Source organism: Pteropus medius, unplaced genomic scaffold (assembly GCF_902729225.1).
Source record: "Pteropus medius unplaced genomic scaffold, Ma_sr-lr_union100, whole genome shotgun sequence".
In the NCBI taxonomy this organism is placed as follows: Eukaryota; Metazoa; Chordata; class Mammalia; order Chiroptera; family Pteropodidae; genus Pteropus; species Pteropus medius.
Genome location: NW_024342467.1, coordinates 22,953,762 through 22,976,119, shown reverse-complemented (window position 1 = coordinate 22,976,119; position 22,358 = coordinate 22,953,762). Strand labels below are relative to the sequence as shown.

The 22,358-nt window shown below is 48.9% G+C and overlaps 1 protein-coding gene across 7 annotated transcripts in view; it reads left to right on the top strand.

Moving 5' to 3' along the window:
- The window catches only part of DOCK4 (dedicator of cytokinesis 4), a 352,254-nt gene that overhangs the window by 303,982 nt on the left and 25,914 nt on the right, over positions 1-22,358 (top strand). For all 7 annotated transcript variants that reach the window (XM_039862789.1, XM_039862785.1, XM_039862784.1 and 4 more), the window contains 9 exons: positions 1,724-1,819; positions 2,501-2,561; positions 6,378-6,471; positions 13,149-13,297; positions 14,234-14,320; positions 15,979-16,083; positions 17,537-17,678; positions 19,008-19,174; positions 21,528-21,614. In XM_039862789.1, the coding sequence (XP_039718723.1) occupies positions 1,724-1,819; positions 2,501-2,561; positions 6,378-6,471; positions 13,149-13,297; positions 14,234-14,320; positions 15,979-16,083; positions 17,537-17,678; positions 19,008-19,174; positions 21,528-21,614 (988 nt within the window). The remainder of the gene's footprint in view (positions 1-1,723; positions 1,820-2,500; positions 2,562-6,377; positions 6,472-13,148; positions 13,298-14,233; positions 14,321-15,978; positions 16,084-17,536; positions 17,679-19,007; positions 19,175-21,527; positions 21,615-22,358) is intronic.

Genomic DNA, 22,358 nt, shown 5'->3' with positions numbered 1-22,358 from the left:
CATTTGCGTCGGGTAGACTGGAAGGCCAGGCTTCTCGACCCCAAAAGCAAGCCTGAGAGTGGAAGCACACAAGGCGGGTTTCAGACCTGGCGCCGACACCGGGGCATTGGGTTAGCCGAGGGAACGGGCTCTGCAAAGCTTTGCCTCTGCTCACGAGAGGATGCTGCCACCCGCTTTCACACTGCGTCAGGAGGCTGTGAAAATCCATGAAACTCATGCCCATAAGAGAAGTTTCCAGATATTTTTAGAATGATTACTTAACTTGAGTTCTTTGTTTTTCAGCCTCTAAAGTAGATGCGGTGTGGGCTGTCACTTGAGGGAAATGTCTGCATCAGCCGGCATTGCCTTGGCACACAGATTGTCATTTGAGCACTTGGTTCAATACCAATTTGGCATTGAGGCTTGAAACAGGTGCTGTTCAGAGATTTTTTTTTTAAAAAAAAGAAAACACATTTTAAACAAACCAGAGGACCTTTCCCTGGGGGATTAGTCAGGACAAGCTGCATCCTTCCATATGCTACGCTCCCTTCTTAGTCTAGATGACAGTTCAGAATCAACTAGAAAAACAAGTGACCGGGGACGCATAGGCATCAGATGAGACAAGACAGACGGCTGGACACGAGAATGACAATAGCAAGAAGAAGTGAGAATTGGGGAGGAAAGTTGGGAGAGAACGTAGCCACGGGCCCCCCAAAACGCTTCGCCAGAATAGCTTTTTTCTCTAAAGTTTCTTTTCCGAAGCACAATATATGATAGGCTGAGATCGTACCTGTTTTCTGTGTTATTTCTGAAACCGAGATGAAAGACAAACGGGGTTTTAGACAGCAGCGAGCGATCACGAAGTCCGGAGGGGTAGGGCAGAACCCCGAATTGTCATGCTTATGTTCTAACTTTTGCCATCGGGGGAAAGTTCAGTCATAGAGGCTTTGCCAAGCGTGTGGTGAATTTGCCGAGAAGCGGAAATGAAAATAAAGCAGATCCTAATTGCTGTGGTTGTTATTATTTTGTGTTTACATAGCGCCTGGGCTCCAAGGTGCGTAAGATGAGGGGGAAATGCAGGAGGGAGCTGTGGCTGAGTTCTTGTCAGCGATCCGCTGTAACCACCACAGAGAAAATCCTCTGTGATTAACGGCAGAGTGAATGAAACTGTTGCGTGAGTGCACAGATAGTACAATATGTATCGAGTGGGCAAATGTTAAACGCGCAGCGCAACGTCATCCCGTCTGTACAAGGGTTTTTCTGGAGCAGTTGCGTTGCAGGAAAATTGCTTGGATGAAGATGCATTCCGCTGAGAGGTAGGAAAGCATTTCTATGTGACTACAGCAAGATCTGACTTAAAAGTGAACTTACAGGTACTCTGTTCTCGCTGTTCGCAGGGTCATTTGATGTGGCGAGGCACAAGCCCTTTAGCGTTAAGAGAAGCTAGGGGAAAAATGTCTTTGAGCTGTGAGGAGCTTGTCTATTTTGAAAATATGATTATGTGCATGTGTTCGTATTTTATGACTTGGATAATCTGAAAATCAATTTGCTTTGTCAATGCTTCCGGGATTAGAATTCCGCTATTTGGTCCCTATCCTAGGTAAGACATTGTTTGCAAATCGTGCTACTTATAAGATGTTGCAGTGGTTGCTAAGGCATTTAAGGTACTGATGAAAGTAAAATGGTTGTCATGGTGACTGATAAAAATAAATGTTGAAAATGCCCTGGGTTCTTTCTTTTCCAGTCTCCTAAAGAAAATTGAGCGGGAAACATGGAGGGAGAGTGGCGTCTCATTAATCGCCACTGTGACCCGCCTGATGGAGAGGCTGCTGGATTACAGGTAAGCCGAGTCTCGTGGTTCCCAGACGTGCCGCGCGTCCCAGGAGGAGACGAGGGTCAGGGCACAGGCAGCCGTGCACTTGAGTTCAGCACGCGAATTGATAAGCAGACCGGAACCTTAGGCAGTGAGAGAATGGACTTTTCCCCTAGCTGGTTCGGAGCGTTTGGTTTTTCTGCCCCCGTCTTTCTGTTTTGTTTTGGTTGACAGTTCTTTCAAAGTCTCAGGGAATGGAGAGGGTTCTAAGGGTCTTATTAGTAAAGGGGCTCTTTGTTGTTGGTACGTAGACTCGCCTGTTAGAACCAGTAAGTAGACCCGTCAGTTTCGGGGCAGAGACGGTGTCATGCGGAGCTAACCGTACGACGTGCTGCTTTCACAGTCATCATTCTTTCAAAAAAATTATCTAAACCGTTAGAGCAGTTTGTTCCACTTAAATGCGTGGTGTTTTTGTTTAATTTGAAGAATAAAGCCCTCATTCTCGTGGTGGATGGCCAGGCCTGCCAGCTCACGCCTCACGCCCCCCACCGCACACGCACCTCACCTGAGACCTCGCCGCCTCGGGCAGTTTCTCCAGCCTGCAGGTCGCCTCTGGTGGCTGACAGTACTTTTCCCCCCCAAAATGAACAATCTGTACTTGCCCCTCGGGAGGAAGCCCAAGCTCTGACTCTCGCTGTTTGTTTTCAGGGACTGCATGAAAATGGGGGAGGTGGACGGCAAGAAGATCGGCTGCACAGTTAGCCTTCTGGTGAGTGAACTGCTCCCCTCCTCCTCCTTGCACACTAACATTTGTTTCTTACAGACATACTGTGTTTTGTCTGGCGTTAAGCCACAGTGCGTTTTTATCTGGATGTGTCTTAGAAGAGTTTAGAAGTGTTTCTGAAAGAAGCAGAGCGAGCTGTAGGTTGAATTAGAGCCCAAAAAATCATCAGCTCCGGCGCTGCGGGCTGCCTTCCCCGCAGCGCTCTGCCGGCCGAGCTCGGTGACACTGGAAGCGAGGTCCTCGTCCTCCTGCCCCACGCTTTGTCGTCCTGGAGTCTTCTGTCGCTGTCCACGGAAGAAGCACCATGTCCAGAGCAGAGGCCTGTTTCCTTCTCTGCAGACGTTTCCCTTCCATCCCCCTGGATCCGTTCTGCGTTTTAACACGTCGGTGATCTCCCTTTGCGAACAAACGGCAGTTTCCTGTTAAACGCACTCACATGCGCGCTCTAGCTGCTTTGCAAATTAAATTGATAATGCCACTGTTATGAGGGTTTGGATCTTAAGCAGGATGACCATGTAATTTATCACCCAAACAGGACATTTTTGAAAGGAAAATATGATGGGAGGCTGACAGGCTGAACCAGACCTGTCCTTGGAAAACTACGTTTATATGAAAATGTCTCCTAACTAACAAGTAGAGTGACATTCTCACCACAGGGCAAAAGAATGATCGTACGATTTAGACATTCATTTTTCAGGTTTTACTATAGGGTAAATTGGTGCTTTTGCTAATTTTCCTTAATCAGGTGTGAGATGGAGGAACACGTGACTCTGACTTTGCGAGTGTCACGGCCCCTTTGTCTCACTCTGCAGAATGAATGAAAGCTCACCGTCTGTCACTTTGGCAGATAGTGCCACGCGGTCCTTTACTCTCCTTGCTTTGTTGTGTTTTCCCACATCTTGAAAACGTGCCCTGTGCCCGCTCTGGTTCTGTCCTGTCCTGGGTCGCTGGCTTCAGGTTTGCTGTTTTCTGTTCTGTGTATTCCCCTCACGGCCCCTCCTTGGCGCTCAGAACTTCCACTTTCTCATGACTGTCCTTTTACCGTTTCCCTCATTTATTTTCTTGCCGCGCCGTCCTTCTTCGCGGGGTACGTGACTCACCCTCTTTCCCACGCCCACCGTGTCCTCGCTTCGAATTTGTTACATCTCCACCTCCAACATCAGTCGCTAAAAGTAGTGGGACCCGACGTCCTCCGTCACGGCACACCTCGTTATGCACTTTCTTGCACGTTTTCGGTCACCGGTTACCGCCGGCGGTCCCCTCCAGGCCATTAGGCTGGACTCACTGGCTCAGCCCGTTGACCTCTCCCCTTAGCTCTCATTTCCAACCTTGAACGTGGTCATCCTCACTTTCAAATCTCCCGTCTGTATTTCCCCAGCTTTTTGCCAGCCTTTCACCACGGTCAGTATCCTGACCTTGAGCTTCCTCTCCATCCCTCTGCTTACACATCAGTGTTTGGGGAGAAAAGCCAAGTTCTCTGTAAGCTTTAGGTCTTCTCAGTTTGTGTCCTTACTCCCGCTGTCCCCTAATTCTGGGCACAAAGTCTGATAAATAACCTCAGAGGAAAGCTTTTACCTTTTTTCCAAAAGAGTCTTTTCCTGTCGTCCTGAACTTTCACAGTGTCTGCCGTTTGAAGGAGAACGGACAAATGCAGACCCTCCGTTCGTTTCCTCGGCATAATAAGCGAGCATTTCCTCGGACGAAGGACTCCCTACTCGCCCTCAGTGTGCTTACTTGTCTCCCAGCGGGAACAGACCCGAGACTTAATAAAGTCAGTGGCCCCATCGGCATTTCCTCGACACAGAGAAGCTATCTGGCTAGCTTTGCACTTACCGTTTTGAAAGCTGTTCTAATTCTGAAGCTGTTCAACTAGCACAAGAATACTTACTATTAAAGGACCAAATATATAATGTTGAAGCCGCTCTTTCGTGCTTCTTGTCCATACGGGAAGTTCTTGATGCTTTCCAGCAGCATTATGGTTCTCTTCCATTGCTTCCTTCCTCCTAGAGATTCTTCTTAATTCTGGAGAGATCAACTCCAGATTGTCTCCAGGAGCTTTCTGGCTTTCTTTACGAGATCGGAGTTAAACTGTAGTGTTAAATTGGTAAAAATGCATAATCTTTGACATGACTAATGCTAGGAGATGGAATTATTCTTTGTGTCTCTCAGGTTTTGCCAGACATATGTGAAATATTCTCATCCGCTCATGGGAGAGATTTTTTTTTTTAAAGCACTATTCATTTACTGAGCGATCACTTATTTTGTTCTCAGAGAAAGCTACTTCTTACCAGAAAGCTATGTGAGCAAATCATCCTTTAATAATGTAAAAACCTGCTAAGGGGCCGTTAGACTTGTGTTTACGGTACAACAATTCTCGCTAATTAAAATGATTTGGTAATAATGAGAGCGGAGAGTAGCATTATTTACTTAGCCTTTTAAAAGAATGCCAAGTTCTGCGGGACACAAGGGGAAAAGGGGGAAGGATAATGGTATAAACTAGAAAAAAAAAATTGTTTTAGATGTAACTAAATGTCAGCATTCCAAGGCTAGAAGCGCCCTTGCATTGAAGAACGGACACCTGTGAGGTGGGGTCCACAACGCACGTTGACAGAAGGTCCTCGGGCCTCAAGCTCAAGGATAATCGAAGGAGCCACAACGGCTGCTTGAGTCCCTTACCGAAGCCCTCGCTAGCGAATCAACTTCAAACCCCTCAGAACTCCAGGCCTTTCCCGCTACGCAAGACCTGTCGCTCCGTCAGGTCGCAGACGTGTGCCCCCATCGCTACCCACTTTCCTTCCGACGCCGAGGAGCATTAGTCAGCACGATGGCGTCGACAGTGATCGTAGTCAGACGCCTAAGGCAGGGACCTCATAACGTGCAGCGAGCTGCCCCCCGCGTGCCTCGCGGGCGTCTTGGCGCCACGCTTTTTCTGCAGTCCACCTTCGTGGACGTTGGCCGCTGCGTTTACTGCGTTCCGTGAGGACTAATGTACTTTCTGACGTGGCGCAGAAAGAGATGTGGCTGCTCATACTCTACCTTTAAATGCCAGCAGAATGTGTTCCGGTGAGTCCGGTTGAGCTTTTGATAACTAATATTAAAATTTAGTGAGGTTTAGTAAGGTCGAGATACATTTTTATAAGTAAATAAAGTATTTTCAGGAAGCATGCCTCTATGAGAATGATGTGAAACAATCTCTTGTTATTAATCCCTTTATTTTTTGGCAATAAATTTAGAAACATTTAAACTCTAGCACAAGTAAGAAACTCTAAAAAACACCCTAACATTAAAGAGCTTTTTCATTTACCCTCTTTCCCATGATTCTTCAGGGGAAAAAAAATGCTTTTACATTGTTTTTACTCATCCTTTTATATGTGTCTTAGAAACTTTTCTTTAGAGCAAAAATGTGTTTGAAACTCAAAGAAACTATCCTTCGAATATTACTGATTAAGTTTAATAAACTGGTTAATCTATTACATCTTTTACTGTTTTTTAGTTGAATAGGCTGATTGTCCACTGGCAATTAAACCATCAAAAAATAGTAGAAAGTCACAAAAGAGATGTGAATCAGTGGTAATAACACCCTGCAAAAGTTTCCGGCGTATCCAGTGATTTCTAGGTCGCGTTTAACGCAGAGTTGAATTGGAAAGACATCACTGGGCCTCCTTGATATTTGTAACGACATAGATATGAAAAAAATGCATCCATTAATTCTCTTGGTTCAAACCATGAATTTCAGCAGAACATTTGCAGACCCGACTGTTGAGGAACAATCCACACTTGTACTTTTTTTTTTTTTTACAGAACTTCTATAAGACTGAACTGAACAAGGAAGAGATGTACATACGCTACATTCACAAACTCTACGATCTGCATCTCAAGGCACAGAACTTCACAGGTAACTGTCGCCTGGCACAGGTCGGGAAGTGGGCTGGACACGGTAGTAAACATGATACGTCCTCTGCTTTTTATAACCGGGGCTGCGGAGTCAAGCGCTTCCACTTCAAAATTAGATGCGTTTTTTATGCGGTCTGCCGGTCTTTTTCGTTGTTCTCTGTTTCTCAACCTCCGTGTCAGATAAAAAACCGACTATTAAAAATGTTTTTTAATTGCATTTACTTATATTTCTGTGTATTCCATTTTCATTTATATCCTGGCTTTTTTATTCTGTCTCTCTACGTAGTTCTTTTAGAGGTTGCTTTTGGCGTTACAACACACATACCTGACTTTCCACAGTCTAATTAGAGGTGGGGCTTTACCACTTCAAGTTAAAGGTGGGGACTTTACTGTCTTGGAGATCCCTTTACCCTCTCCACAGTATGCCGTGTTTGTCACAGGTGCTATATCTACATACATTGACAACCCCATCAGGTAACGTCATAATTTTCGCTTTCGACGGTCACACCCGTTTTCAAGAGCGTGAGGTGATAGGGACCGTCCATTACATTTCCTCGCATATTTGCCACTCCTATTATTCTTTCTTCGTTTGCGAGGTTCCTGGTTTCCCTCTGGTACCATTTCGTCCAACCCAAAAGAACTTCTTTTAGTATTTCTTTTAAAGCAGATCTAGCGGTGAAGAATTCTCTTAATGTGTTTTTTTGTTTGTTTGTTTATTTGATTTTTGTTTTGTTTTGATTTGAGACTATCTTCAGCAGGGTATGTTTGCTGGGTATAGAATTCTAGGTAGAGGGTTCTTTCGTTTCTCTACGTTGAACACGTTCTCTTGTCTTCTGGCCTCCCTGGTTTCCGTTGAGAGACCTGGCGTCATTGAAATCGATCCCCTGTACGGAATATGTAATCTTCTCTGGTAGTTTCAAGATTTTATCTTTGATTTTTCAGCAGTTCGATTATGGTATTTATGGGCATGGTTTTCTCTAAGTTTATCCTATTTGGGTCTGCTGAGCTTCTTGAATCTAGAAACATTATTTCCTTCGCCAAATTTGGGAAGTTTGGGGAGATTATTTCCTCAAATATACTTTCCGTACCAATCTCTCTCCTCTCTTTTGGGACTCCAGTGACGTGCATGTTAGGCCTTTTTGTGTGGTTCCATGAGTTCCTGGGGCTCTGTCCATTTTTTTCCTGCTACTTCTTTCCGTCGTTCAGATGAGATGGTTTCTGCCGGTCCATTCACTCTCTGCCGTCATTGCCATTCAGCTGTTGAGCTCTTTCTGTGTAATTTTAATTTTTATTATTATCGTATTACTCAGTTCTAAAATTTTCAATTGGCAATTGTTATTTTACTTATTTATTTTTTATAGCTTCAAGTTCTTTGCAGGGAACTTCACTCTTTCTGTTCAAGTGTTCGCTTCTACTTCAAGGAGCCTGGTTACAATAGCTACTTGAAATTATTTGTCTGTAATTCCAACAACTGAATCATCTTGGGGTTGGCATCTGTTAATCGCCTTTTCCTTTGAGGTTTGTTTTGTTTTCCTGCTTCTTTGAATATCAAGTAATTTTGAATTGTATCCTGGACAATTTTATCTTATGAGACTCTGGATTCTGTTAAAATCTCCTGGAGAATGGACCTTTTTTTTTTTTTTTTTTTTTAAGCAGACAATCAATCCAGTTAGTTTTTAAACCTCACGTTCTTAACCACCTTCTGAAGACTGCGGTCCTGATGTCGGTTTACTCTTCAAAGCCTTTGCAGTCCTGTTCTGGGCTCTCCTGCATGTGTGTCACCAGAGGGAGTCTGGGACCCAGACACAGCTCTACATCATAGTTCATTTCTCAAAATCTTTTTTTGTAGATTGTGGTCTTTTCTGAACGTGTGCCTCTGGGGAGTGAGCCCAGGGTGTCACCCTCAGGACTTTAAAAGCCCTTTCTCCTCCTCCCTTCTGTCTGTGATCTTTCTCATTCTTCAAGTCTCTCCGGGGCTGCTGCTTCTAGTACTCTGGCTTGAACAAAGCCCAAATACTCAAAGCCAAGGCTTGATGTACTCCCTACGGTTGGCCTCCTGGGGACCAAGCAGCAAAAGTCAAAAGCCTGGGGAAGCTGCTGATGCTACCGTGGTCACCCCCAAGTTACCACCGCAGGTGTGTAGTATTGTTCCCAGGACTCAGCATGGACCAGAGAAGTCAAACGTGCCCCGTCCCACAGAAGGGCCTCTCTGTCCTCTGGCTGGAGGGACTTGCCTTGGAGCTGTTTCCTGCTATTCCCATGCGCAGTAGCGGGACACAGGGCAGTCTACACCAGGAGGTAGGAGAGGCAAAAGTAAAACCAGGCGATCACCACTCTATTGCCCTTATTTGTGTATTGCTTTTCCTGCTCTCGTTGGCTTTTCGGAGTCTTCCAGCGGTTCCTTTCTGTAGTCGGCCTCGAGTTTTTCATCGCCCTCACCGGGAAGGATGGGGCGGAACGTCCTCACGGCGTCTTAACACAACCTGAACCCTTTAACCGGCGTTAGGAACCACCAATCTTGGTCATTCTCCACACCTGTCTTCCACGGGGCTCCGGAACTGTGGCCGCTCCCTCACCTTTGAGCAAAGGGGTCCTTTCTGAGACGGCACTCGTGTGCTCAGAATTGAAGTGTGCCTCTAGCTCGAGGTCCGCTCTCCCCATTAACAGCATTGCTGTCGGCTCAGTCTGGAGACCTTGCCACTGTCCCTGACATAGGCCTCCTCTTAACCTCCGTCAAGGAATCATTCGTGAAGTCTTCCCGATTTTGCTTCCTAAGCGTCTCTCAGAATCATTCCCTTTCATTGTTTCTACTTTCTCTGCCTCAGTTGGGCTTTTACCATCTTTCTCATCTCCCACCTGGACAGCCATCGGCAAACTTCGACCTGCAGACCAGCCACCTGATTTTGTAAAGAACGTTTTCTTAGGACGCAGCCAGACCTCTTATTTACATAGTGTCCGTGGCTGCTTTTGTGCAGTGGCAGAACCGAGTAGCTACAGCAAAGACCATGTGGCCCACAAGCCTGAAACATGTCCTGTCTGGCCTTTGATGACAGTTTTGTCAGCTCCATCTCTAGATGGAGCTCTGTCATCCGTGCTCGTCTTCTACGAAAGGAAGCTCGACCTCTTCATTCGAGGTCCATCGTAACTGAACGAAGCTGTGTGCTCGGCCTCATCTTGACCACTTGTGTGCGCTTCCTTTTCGTCCTTCGGGACCAGCTCCTGCATCGTCTTTTCCACGAATTCTTCACCTTCCTGCGATTCTCTTCCTTCTCTTGCCCTCACCAACCCCATGCCCCGCCACCCACCTTTCCTGAGCCGAGTGGATGTTTCCAGTTCTTTTCCCTTGCAATTTTTCAGATGTCCATTAAACTAATGTTTTTTTCATTGTTTTTGTTGCTAGTTATATAAGATGTGTGTGTGTGAGTGTGAGTGAGTGCGCACGTGCGTGTGCGCGTGGGCAGATAGACAGACAGACAGACAAATATCTCCCACTAAAGGGTGAGTTCCTTGAGGACAGAGATGATGTTTTCTTCTTAGTTTCTCGGTTCTTAGAATAGTGCCTACAACATGAGATTTAAATAAATGCATCACTAATGAATGCACTCAATTAAATTTTAACACCTGGAAAGCAGACTTTTCTCCTTCAATGCTGGTAATTCCCTCATCTCTAAGGAGGTCCCAATATCTTTTTACACTGATGTGCTGATAGTTTTGGTTAAATATTAGACTAAGAGTTTTGAGCTGATTACGTTATCTGAGAGTTTAAATGGTCAGTTTTTAGGCAGTTAGTAGCCAAATTTTAAGAAAAATGGTGAACCTACTTTTTATACGTCTGGAAAAAAAACTGGGAGCTGGTTTTATTTAAAGTCCATTCCAAAAAAAAAAACTGAGAAGGAACCGATGACAGGCTCTTACAGATAGGTAAGTTATATTTTCGTTCTCTGAGACGAAGTCCAAACCTGATTATATTCTGGGAAGGGGTAAACCTTTTTCTTTAATTTGTTTGCAGTTTTTATGTTCCCCAAAGGCATAAGGAAGAGCTCCTTTTCCATGTAACATTCGATTCCTCTGTCTTCTTCCTCATTTTCGTGTGTCCTTGGAGAGCGTGAACTCGATGGAGGATGTTTCTGTCTGTACAGGGCTCTGTGGAAGCGGCTTAACCCTTCGCAGCTATTTGCGGTGGGCTCTCTATTCCCCGTTCACCTTCGCGCTTCTCCTGTGTCATCCTTTTCTCGTGCTGGTCCCTCACCGTGTCCCTGTCACGGCGATGGAACCAGAGGGCTCGTAGAAGGTTATGTGGTAATGCCTTTCAATTATAAACACTTTGGAAAAGACGATCTGTTGGAAATTTTGGCTGTGATTCATTCTTCCCTCTTCAATACATAATATTGTCTTCTAAAGATACAGAAGAATAAATATAGAACATATTACAATAAAACACCTACGGTTTGCTAACGTGTTCAGAATCCTTCTCAGGAGTCTGCTGTGTTGTTCATGCCTCAGAGGTGAATGTTTTATTTAACGAACATTTTCTGTGGCTTCTTTTACACACACTGTTTACCCCAGATATTCATCATCATTTTCTTGAATCAAATTCTGAAACAGGTGTAACTTGTTGGCACGCCTCCCCATGTCCCCATGCGGTCGTTGGTCAGCTTCCTCTGATGGCCAGCTTGTTCTCCCACACCTGTCCGGGGGAGCAGCTCGCCCACACCTCCGATCATCCCCCGGACCATCCCAGGGCAGTGGTGACCTAGAAAGCAGTTTGGGGACTAGAAACCCTTCGTTGCCATTTTTTTTTTTAACTTTTTTTATTGTGGCAAAATGTAATCATATCAAATTTACCGTCTTGACCCTTCTGAAGTGCGTAGGTCGGTGGCGTTAAGCACATTCCCATTTTCCTGCAAACACCGTCCATCTGCAGAACGTTTTCATAATCCCAAACCGAAACCCGTTCCTATTAAACAGTAACTTCCCATCCCGCCTCCCCTCCGAGTCCACTGTTCTCTCCGCCTCCATGAGCTTGACCTTCAGTGCCCTTTGAAAGTCATGTCCCGCAGGCAGCCGTGGGCTTCAGCTGTGGAAGGGTTTCCCTCTGTCCTCGTTTTGTCATGTAAAATGATCCGTCTCCAGGATATTTTCTGAGTGCTCAGGTGCTGGGGGCCACACAAAAGGAGTCCCAGAGAGTAAGGTGATCATTCTTGAGCTGGATCATTAAGAGAAAGGGGGAGTTATTTGGCAGCTGAGGCAGAAAGCCTTGAAGGAACAGGCTGTGAGCGGGGCTGTGAGTCCGCGGGGGGCTTATGAGGGCAGCCACCACCGCTGGCTCAGAATGTGGCTGGAGGAGCAGAGACGTTCATGAGGTTACCTTAGCTGTTTGACGTTCATCAGAAGGACGTATGGGGAGTTAAAGGTCAGAAGAGCGAACTGGAAGGCTTTTCAGACATAGCACCGATCTTATGACCTGGTCATTATTACCTTTCTTGTCCTGTCAGAAGCAGTTTTTCATGGCAACCTACGTCGTGCCGATTCAGCTCTGTTTGTGCGTCCACCCGTTAAGCGACACCCTTTAGCGGACACTGTGTCCATCTCTGGATCAGGCCACGTGTGTCTCATTCATCAGAGCTGATGACGGGATCGAGGTCCTGGCCTGGGGGCTTCTTGGAAGAGTCAGCGGTGGCTCCTTCTCGCCTGTGCTCTGTGAGACAGTGGTTAGGGGAGTGGTTGTGGGGACGGCATCGCGGCAGCCTTCTCTGTCACGTGAGGAAGCCTAAATTTATGCTCTTAGCTCCCGAGTCGCTGGCTAGTTTTTAATCAGGGGAGCAAAAAGGTAGTCTTCATCGAAGGAAGATCATATTGGTTACAGTATGCCAGCTGAGCAGAGGGCGGTAAGAGACCGCTGATGCGTTATGAAAGGTTTTGGCACAGTCGTAGAAACCAGGAGACTGAGCTCACCAAAGGCAATTGAAGAGAAAAAGGCCAGAGCCTGTCTCAGGACTGTGACACTCACGAGGCAAGAGAAAAGCGAAAGAGACCCAGCCCTTTCTTATTGTAGCTACTTATGGCCAAATCATAGCGTTCGAATTAACGTGTTACTTTAGAGCTTGGTGTGTGGTTTACCCTTAAGGCAAATAAATGAAGAAAAAGAATCACCATTTATTGATATTGTGTTAAAAGCTCCTACCATATCTTTTGAGAGCCATATAGGGATGGTAGTTAAATGGATTAATAGCATCAGGGTCTGTCCATTCTATTCAATCTAATCAATGAGTTGGTTATTACAGTGTCAGAAGGAAAAAATTATCACAGTCCTTCATCAACGACAAGGAATTCCGGTCCCCTTTCTTGTTCTATTTGGCCGTATTTATGGCTCAGGGAAAGAAGAGACCCGTGGAATGTATTCTGTTATATGTACTACCTCTCTGTCAGTAATGCTTAAGCCCACAGGTCATGATTTTCACGTATATATACAGAAAATCACCCCTTTAAATGTTTCCCCAAGAAATTTCAGCCACACCAAACATGTAATGATTTCAGCAGCTATTGCTGAAGATTTGGGGGGCCAGCAAGGGAAGTCATGTCACAGCCCACAACAGTTTGTCTGTCCGAGCAGCATCCCGCCGCCAGGGGAGGTGGTTGGGGTCCTGTTACGATCACTGCCCCCCACTTGGCTTTCAGAGGCTGCGTATACGCTCCTGTTGTACGACGAGCTTCTGGAATGGTCGGACCGGCCCCTGCGGGAGTTCCTGGCCTACCCCCTGCAGACGGAGTGGCAGCGCAAGGAGCAGCTGCACCTCGCCGTCATCCAGAACTTCGACAGGGGCAAGGTGAGCGGCCCCTCCGGGCGGGTCAAGTGGGTGTCGCGTCTCCTTTTTTTTCTGGTTTGCCGATGCTTCTGAATTTTAAGGTGTGAAAACGTGCCCATCGCGGCCCTGCCCCGACGAAGGGGCCTGACGAAGGGGGTCTGGCGTGGGGCGCGGGCTGCGGTTTACCGAGGATGCCGGGAGGTGCCCGGTGGGTGAAGCTGGGAGGTGCCCGGTGGGTGAAGCCGGGGCCGTGCCTCAGGAAGCACTGACCTAAGCGTTGGCCACCCAGGCGTTTTGTTCTCTGAAATCCATTGTCACCCCCACTCGCCTCCCCAAATTGGCGAGTATTCCGCCCCACTCCGTTTTTCAGTGAACAAAACAAAATGACTTGTTTAAAGAACCCCGCGGCATCTCGTCACACACTTGGAGACGCCACGGGCACCGAAAAACTCCGACCCAAAAACGCACCCCAGTGTCCCTCCTCCCATCCCCACCCCCCGAGGGCTTGCTGTGCTCTTGGGAAAATGTGCGAATCTGATCGCAGGTTTGATTTGGACTCTCGGTGCTTCGATGATACCTGCCTTAGCTGCACGGAATCCAGCGGGCCAGTCATGCAGACTGGGGCCTTAGGGAGTGAGTGGCACTTTCCCCTAGCGCTGAGGGCCGGATTACGCATCTGCTCGGCCGTGTGGGCTCTGAGATGATGCCAAAAAATGTTGCCGCTGCACCATGTGTTGGTGACCGTTGTGAGTCATCACTTCCAGCTTCCTAAAGCGTGTTAACAGCCGACGTGTTGATGGCACGCTGTCGTCACGCTTAAAGTTGCAGCAGGACGCTTAAAGGTCGGTCACAGAGACGAAGCCGTAGGCCGATCCGCACGCAGTCACGTCCTGAGCTCTGGGTGGAGGCGGGCGAGGGCGGGGGGTCGTTAACCTGCCGTGACTCGTCTGTCCTCAGTGCTGGGAGAATGGCATCATCTTGTGCCGGAAGATGGCTGAGCAGTACGAGAGTTACTACGACTACAGGAACCTGAGCAAGATGCGGGTAAGGCGCCGGGCGGGTCCTCGTCACGGCCCCCTTCGCGATGAGCTGTCCACACTGTGGTCACCCCAGCAGGTCTCGCAGGGAGCTTCCTAGAGTCGTTTTTTCTGAAACGCTCTTTACACAGAGAAAGAGCAGGTTGCTCTGCGTGATGCTTGCGATAAGCGTAGGGAAAGTGAGCCCTCGCTCTGCGCCGAGCGCCGCTTCGTAAGTAGAGTCCAAGCCGGATTCGGACTTTTAGTTAATCGAGGAGAGTCGCACCGTTTGAAGAGCTCCCCACTGGGACCCAAACCTCTGTAACCATCGACCGTTCTTCGTCCCGTAGTCTGAATAGTAGAATGGCTAACGGACCCATTTTTAAGTATTTGGGGGCTAAATTCTGTAGGTGCCATTTGTCCCGAGCTTCAGAAATATATTCATACTCGCTAACCCTAAACCAAGGTCTTAGCGCCCAGGAGCTCACGGGGTTCCATCTGCGTCTCTGACCAAAGGTTTTGTCTGCTCCTGACAGGACAAGTCTTCCTGTTCCCCACGCCCTTACTCCCTAGTCATGTCCGTGGTGTGTCGTCTCACGATACTTAAGGGCTTTGGGCTCTCTAAAGCAGGATCATCAGCTTTCACATATGAAAGAAATAAGACGATGGCGTCGCCTTTCAGTTCTGAAGTAGTGGTTTAAGCGGCGACGTCATAAGGCTTTGACAGCTGGCACGAGCCCCTGCCCCCCAGGCAGCCCACTCAGCTGCCAGGCGCTGCCCCCGTCTGCCCAGTTGTGTTTCACGTCAGCGATTCATCGATATTTCTCCCAACATGAAAACCAAAGAGAAAAGGCCTGGTTTTAACATCCGTCCGTCACGCTGGCTCTGGCAGGCTCTGCAGTTTTATGTAAAAACGTCCCTGTGCTTCTCTGGCTTCCTGTCCCCGTGCCAGAAGCGAGGTTACAGTGTTTACCCGCGAAAGCCCATGGGTGCCGTAGCCGCTAAGATTTTTATAAAGTCTGAGTGAGCATTACACTTCATGCCTGCTGCTCTTCTGGGCGCTGTTAGCGGGGTTGGAGGGAGGGGGAGTTTTCAAGGACAATATTAGTCTTTGCCTGGACCCCCTGGGGATGACAGCACCAGGACGGGAAGCCATAAGCTTTATGTGCTTCATAGACACACTTAAGGGCTTTGAGCCCAGACAGCACTTTGTCCCCTGCACAAGTGCGCACCTTCCAAATACCCTGAATTACCGTGTCCGAGGAGAAGCAAACCCAGAAAGGTTTTGCCCCAACAGTTCGTGTTAATTTTTATTTAAGTGGGAGGAAGGTATTTCCTCAGTAGACTCTGTGCATAGAAATCATTGTCTCTGGTGAGAACACGTAATAATACATTTGATCCTTTAAAGCAGGGGTCAGCAAATAGCCCGTGGGCCTCGCAGACTCGAGTAGCTGTGCCAGAGACCACGTGGCCTAAAATATCGATTCCCTTAAATATCGATTCCATGGCCATTTGCAGAATACGTTTGCTGATCCTGCCTTAAAACGTAGGAAGGGAGTCAAACCTCCTTTTCTGCAAACTGAACTAAAGGGAAGTCTTTTACATAGAAGAAATATCCTCTGCTATCAATCATTCGAGCTGAAAGATGAGGTAAAATCATCAGAATTTCTCCTGTGCTTTTCCTAGATGATGGAAGCCTCTCTGTATGACAAAATTATGGACCAGCAACGTCTTGAGCCAGAGTTCTTTAGAGTTGGATTTTATGGGAAAAAGTTTCCATTTTTCTTAAGAGTAAGTAATATACCATCTAATTTACTTGCCTGCTTCCAATGTAGATATCCCAACCAAAAGGCCAAGTAAGGTATGATATTTTATTCTTTTAAGACAGGTGATGACAATTATCAGAGGTGCTTTTTACTTTGTAGCTTGCCAAAGCCATAGTTCTCTAGAACGCCTCGTCGTGAGTAATTTCCTCAGATACCCAACAGGCCTCTGGTTTTTCTCGCCCAGTTTCCCATACTGATGACCAGTCTTTGGTGACTGGGCCCCTTGTGTGACTGACACTTGCTCTCCTGTTCAGTCGGCCGTGCTCAGGGTAGCGTTACGGGGACCGGCGGGCTCGTGGGGCCTGGGGGCTGTTGACGGCCTCGCCGTCACGCATCAGGGGCACAGTACCCCACACTTGTGTGAAGCGTGGTGTTTGGCCTAGCTGATGACTCCGTAAAAAGATAAACGTCACCCGGCAAAGACATCCAATTTATTGCTGGGATAGGTTCTCTCTACAAGGGGAACGTTCTAGACGTTCTAAGGCACCTACTGGTTAATAAAATCCCTGACTCCATTCTGTCCATTTTCCACATAATGCCAAGCGGCATCTTCTATAGTTAGCGTCTTATTTTATAAAAACATTGGTCAGGAGAGGGGGTGTACCTCCCCGGCAATGGAGGAGACGTGTCTGGGATCATTTTTGAAATTGAGTCAATTCATTACGAACTATTGTAAAACAAAACAAATAAACAGAAACAGACAAAAATATGTCCAATCTTTAGCAAGCCCCTCAAAATCCTAAATCCTAGCTGAGCTGAGGCCATGGCGGCTCAGAAGCTTCCTGTGCCAGCCTCATGGGAGCTGGGGTACAGCAGGCCCCCCGTGCCAGCCCCGTGAGCTGAGGTACAGTGGGCTCCCCGTGCCGGCCCCACGGGAGCTGGGGTACAGCAGGCCCACTCTTCCGGGCAGTGGACGACTGTCGTTTGTCACAGTGTGAAGGCTAATCTCTGCGGCCTTGTTAGAAAGAATGCAGCAAAATGCATTTTTAGGGATTGCGTGTCTTTTCCTCCACGTTGTGAGTGTCTCCACATAAATGGGGCGCCCAGTTTATAAAACGAACCTTTAGCACGTGCCTGTTAGCGCTGGGAGGGGCTCGGTTGTGGTCGTTTACACTCGGTGGTCAGAGAATCAGGTGCCTCTTGGCCCCTCGGGCAGGTGAACTGGGAAGAGCCAGGTGTGCCGCTGGGTTCTGCTAGAAGCAGTAGGGAGCGCAGCTCGTAAGTCTTAGCCCTGCGTTTTTAACACTTGGGCACGTTTTCCAGACCGTTCCGCGGCGTTCGGCTGTCGCCGCCGCGACGGTCTGCTGGTGCACGTGCCGTGCCGTCGCGGCCGGCGCCCTCCCTGCCGGCGTCTCTGCCGAGTTCACGCGCTCGCCACTGGAATGGCTAGTCCTGGTCTCTCTCTCATTTCACCCCAGAACAAGGAGTTTGTCTGCCGAGGGCACGACTACGAGCGGCTGGAGGCCTTCCAGCAGAGGATGCTGAATGAGTTCCCCCACGCCATCGCCATGCAGCACGCCAACCAGCCCGACGAGACCATCTTCCAGGCCGAGGCGCAGTGTATCCGCCCCTGGCAGGGCCGCGTTCCCGCTGGGCGCCGCCGGCGGGAGCCGCGGAGAGTTTCCGTGCACCGTGGTTCGGCCTCTGGCCCCTGTTCGCTCGCCAGGCCCTCACCCTCCCTTTTTCTCTCCGTTTTACTTTAGCTTAGCTCCTTCTAGGCAGAATTGTTCTATTTATTACCACGATGCCAGTTGAAAACAAATCTCTTAAAGATTCTGTTCATTTTTTTCCCATTTTGGTCAACTTTTCTGTAGCGCAGCCCTGCTTTGAAAACTCTTCTCGGTGATTGCCCTTAGAATAATTTTCCTCTCGACATATCCTATGGAAGCTACTTTAGTTCACGAAGATACGAGCCTTGTGTTTACTGGCACATGTCATTCATCCCCTTTTCCCTTGACGTTTTTATTCTGGAATGAGGAAAGGAAGAGGAAGAGATACCCCAGTGTCTTTCGGGGTCTCTTAGCCAAGGCATCCCGAACAGCCTTTTATAATTGCTATAGAATTGACACTCCCATTGTCTACACGTGAACCACTGAACTGAAATTTCATAGGCGTCAGAGACAAAAGGGATTCACCCCAGCACTCATTTCTGGATCCCTCTGTCTCTTCCCAAAGCTGAGGATCTTCAGGCCAGGAGCTCCCAGCAATAACTATGGCTACCATTTCAGAGCAGAAACTAAAACGCAGTAGAAGCGAGTAATGACGTTCAGAAAAATGCTTTGTTATCCTTCTTTGAGAAGAGAAGGAGGTAAATACACAACCCTATGTGATTTTTAAAAGTATCAGCTACAACTAAACACGCTGCTTATCAGTACGGGATCTGGGAGAGCAGGGACCACAGATATGGGAAGGCTGCGGACGCTGGGCATCACACGGTAAACGTAAGTCACCGTCAGTACTGGCTTATGTCTTTGGTCACCTTTGCATAGGTATTTATACATTATTTAGAAGCACAAACAAATTTGAAAAGGGTCATGCATGGACTAAAGAGTAAGGAATAGAAGTAATACTTCTGAGTACGTAGGATCCAAACCATGCCCAGCCATTCTCACCAGAAAAAAAAATCAGTGATCAATAAATTCACGGGTCACAGAAATTTGAAACCGATGCTTTCGTTCAGAATCACCTATCTACAGCTAGTTCAAAACCGATAGTTTTAGAAAAGATTCGCTAGGGACCGAGGTCGAGGCACTTTCTTGGGATTTTTAAAAAATTTGACCCACATAGGCACGCCAGACCGTTACCTGTTCCCTTCTGTCTGCCGCCGCATGGCTCAAGCCAGACCTCCAGAATTTGCCAGGCCGTTCCTCCTTGACCCTTTAATCCTAGATTTGCAGATCTACGCCGTGACCCCCATTCCCGAGAGCCAGGAGGTCCTGCAGAGAGAGGGCGTCCCCGACAACATCAAAAGCTTCTACAAAGTGAATCACATCTGGAAGTTCCGCTACGACAGGCCCTTCCACAAAGGCACTAAAGATAAAGAGAATGAATTCAAGGTACTGTGCCGTTCTCATTACGGGCTGGGAGCTCCTGGCGGTCAGACCCTCGCCAAATGGTTACTCAGAGTCAAGGGACAGCCAGGAATCATTTGGTCTGGTGGTTCTCAGCGGAGTCTGAGAACATGGCTGGGTAGCCTTCTGGGAGCATCTGTGCTGTCTCCTGCTGCTTTTCCTCGTCTGTACGGTGTGTAAGGAGGATTTCTGAGAGGATCCAGTGTAAGGGCAGATGGCAGAATCTGCATACGTCGAGTTCTCGTTCTCCTCAGTTGCCCTGTGCCTGCGGATTCAGAAGGGGGCGTGCTCTCTCACCGCCGCACGGGGTGGGGTGGGGGGGTGGGGGGGGTGGGGGAAGGGGCGAGACTGGCGCACGGACGAATTATAGCCTGCTCTTTCCCTGACGGGTGACAGAGTGAGACCTCATAGACCCCCAGGGATCAGTACTATCCCCCCAAAGAATGCAAAACCAGTTTATCGCCGTGGGTTGACTGGCTCAGCTTGTTTCATCACAGATCATCTCTGCTTAAGCTGCAGACAGGACTGACTAATGGTTATCTAACGTTAACTCACCTTGTCACCTTGCGTGTCAGTTCCCAGCGCTCCCAGCAGCAACCCCAGGAATTCTTCGCAGCCACGTGATGGGAGGGGGGCTGCGGTCGTTTCGTGGTGTTTTGATGGGACTGAACAGTGCAAGGAGACGGGATGGATTAAGTGTCAAGGCCGGAGACCCTTGGAGACGCGCACTGGGATGTTCTTTAAAAGATCTATGATGATTTTCTGGTTCTTCGGGGGTACTTAACATTTCTCTTTCTGCCCTCCAAAACCAATTTTAGATCGTTAGCTTGTGAGATAGTTGTCATTGCAATTGTTTCCGGTGACTAGAAAGTCAAAGCTCCATGAGTGACAGGCCATCGACTTGCTTGGAGTCACATTCTGGTTACCGGCGGCCCCGCCTGGAACCCACACCATCCCACGCCTTCTCCGTTGCTTTATCCGCTGCACCACATTTCGCTGCGGCCACCACTTTAGATACTTATTAACCCCCCTAAAATCAATAATGGACGTTGCTCCTTATCCCGGCGCATACAGCCCTCAGCACCTGGCTCCGAACTGCCCTTCAGAGGCCTCGTCCTCCCAGCCCACGCACTCACCCTCCCTCTCAGCCCAGCGACAGCCAGCTTCCCTCCGCCTCGCCTGCCATGCCCTCACAAGCCTTGTCTCTGCGCCCGCAGCTTCCTGCCGCCTGCAGAGCTCCCCCGCCCCCCGCCCGGCAAACTCCTACTCAGTCTTCAGAATTCCGCTCACGTGTCACCTCCTCTGAGAAGAGCTGTCCTTCTCCTGCAGGAGGGCGTGCCTGCTTCCTCCTGTGGGCTCTCAGCGTCCTGAGACCCTGTTTATCCGCTCACGTCCCCGTCACCACCAGCACACTCTGGCTCTTGTCGCAGGGTCTCTGCCCTGTTCATTTCAGCCTGCCTTGGCTGGCACAAAGAAATCCTTTCATTGGTTGTCATTGTCGTTGATGCTGTTGAATAAATGGCACCATTTCAGGAATATTATTGTCCTCATGGGAATGTACTTGTTTCATACGAAAAATGAGGCATAGGTACAGAAACCTGGTTGGCAAAAGAGAACCCCGTCATCAGCATCAGCTCTCCCCAAAGGCAGCCATGGTTTCATGTGGCTTGGGGGTGCTCGTCCCGGCCAGAGGGGCCCCAGCTCTGGGACACAGACCTGCCAGGATGGCAGCTGTTCCGATGGGCACGGGGAAAGGTGGCACCGTGGAGGAGGCAGAGGTCTCGTGGGCGGGTCCAGCGCTGGCTCGACAGGTAATTAGAATGTAGCTTTGAGCAGGTCCCGGAGCCTCTCTGAGGCTTAGCATCTTCATCTTTAAAACAGGAAGACTGAGCTCCTTTGCTCCCCAGCCCTTCAGCATGCTATGCTGTCGTTCTGACACTGTGCGGACTGCGGGTGCTGTTACCCCTTCTGGATAAAAACGGCCAGCCTTTGAGGAGTAAAGAGAGTTTCAACAACCATTTCAGAGAAAAAGCAGAGAAAATAACGTGATGCCCTAATTTTGTGTTTTTAAGCTTGCTATGTAAACTAGGAGAGCATTTATTCTCACAGAAGGGAGTTTCAGACGAAACGCAGTGGCAGCAAGCGCCTACGTGTCCCCAGTGTCTTACCGGGGAAGCCGAGTGTGAAGGGGCCACCACCAGCCAGCGCTCAATGAGTACCGAGGAGAAGCTGTGTGGAATTAGCAGCACCTGGTGAAAAGGACTGTCAAACGTTAGTCAAGGCTCCGTAGCTGGGAGGAAGGGCCGTTTGGAGACTTAATTTGTTTTGTGTTTCGCAGAGCCTCTGGGTGGAGAGAACGTCACTGTACTTGGTGCAGAGTCTACCCGGGATTTCTCGCTGGTTCGAAGTGGAGAAGCGTGAGGTGGTAAGGACCAGACTTTCCTCCCAAGTCCTTTGTCATGACACTTGCTCATCTGGAATCGTGCTGTGTGGTAGTTGCTTCTGCTTTTGACTCAGAGTCCCTGGAAGCGCGAAGAGTAAGTTAGTGATGGTTATGGACTTGTCCACCATGGCTGGGCCTTGAAGGAGACATCCCTGTGGTCCCCGTCCGGCCCGAGGGGTCCTCAGAAGTCACGGGGACCGCAGCACATGAGCAGCTCTCCTCATCACCGTGGCTCCGGGGCCTCCCGTGCCGCCCGTGTGCCAGGCCCGTGCGGAGGGGTCATCTGCGTTATCTTTCTCAATCGCACGTCTAAGCCCTGAGGGATAGTTCCCGGCCGCCTTTTCACGGGTTTTGACAAGAGGTTCAAAGGCTTTTCCGAGGTCCCATAGCAAGATGTTGGAAAGGGCAGGCTTGGATCCAGACTTTGCTGACGCCGAAGCCAGTCCGTTCATCCCTTCCAGCCTCGGTTTCCCTCCTGGTGCCGTGAGGCTCGTGGGAAGGCCCCGCGTGGCATCTGACACGCAGCAGGCCCTGCCGTTGGCAGGGAATGGGAAGCTGGCATGCTGGTGTCACTGGGCGGTCCTGAACGGCCGCCAGCTGGAGTCAGTGGGCGTCATTATAGAACCTGGAGAACTCTCGGGGTTGTGAGGCACGCCCCCCTCCTGCCCCGCTCCCGTCCCCAGCGTGGGGGACAGGGAGGGCAGCTGCTGAGGGCAGACGCACCCG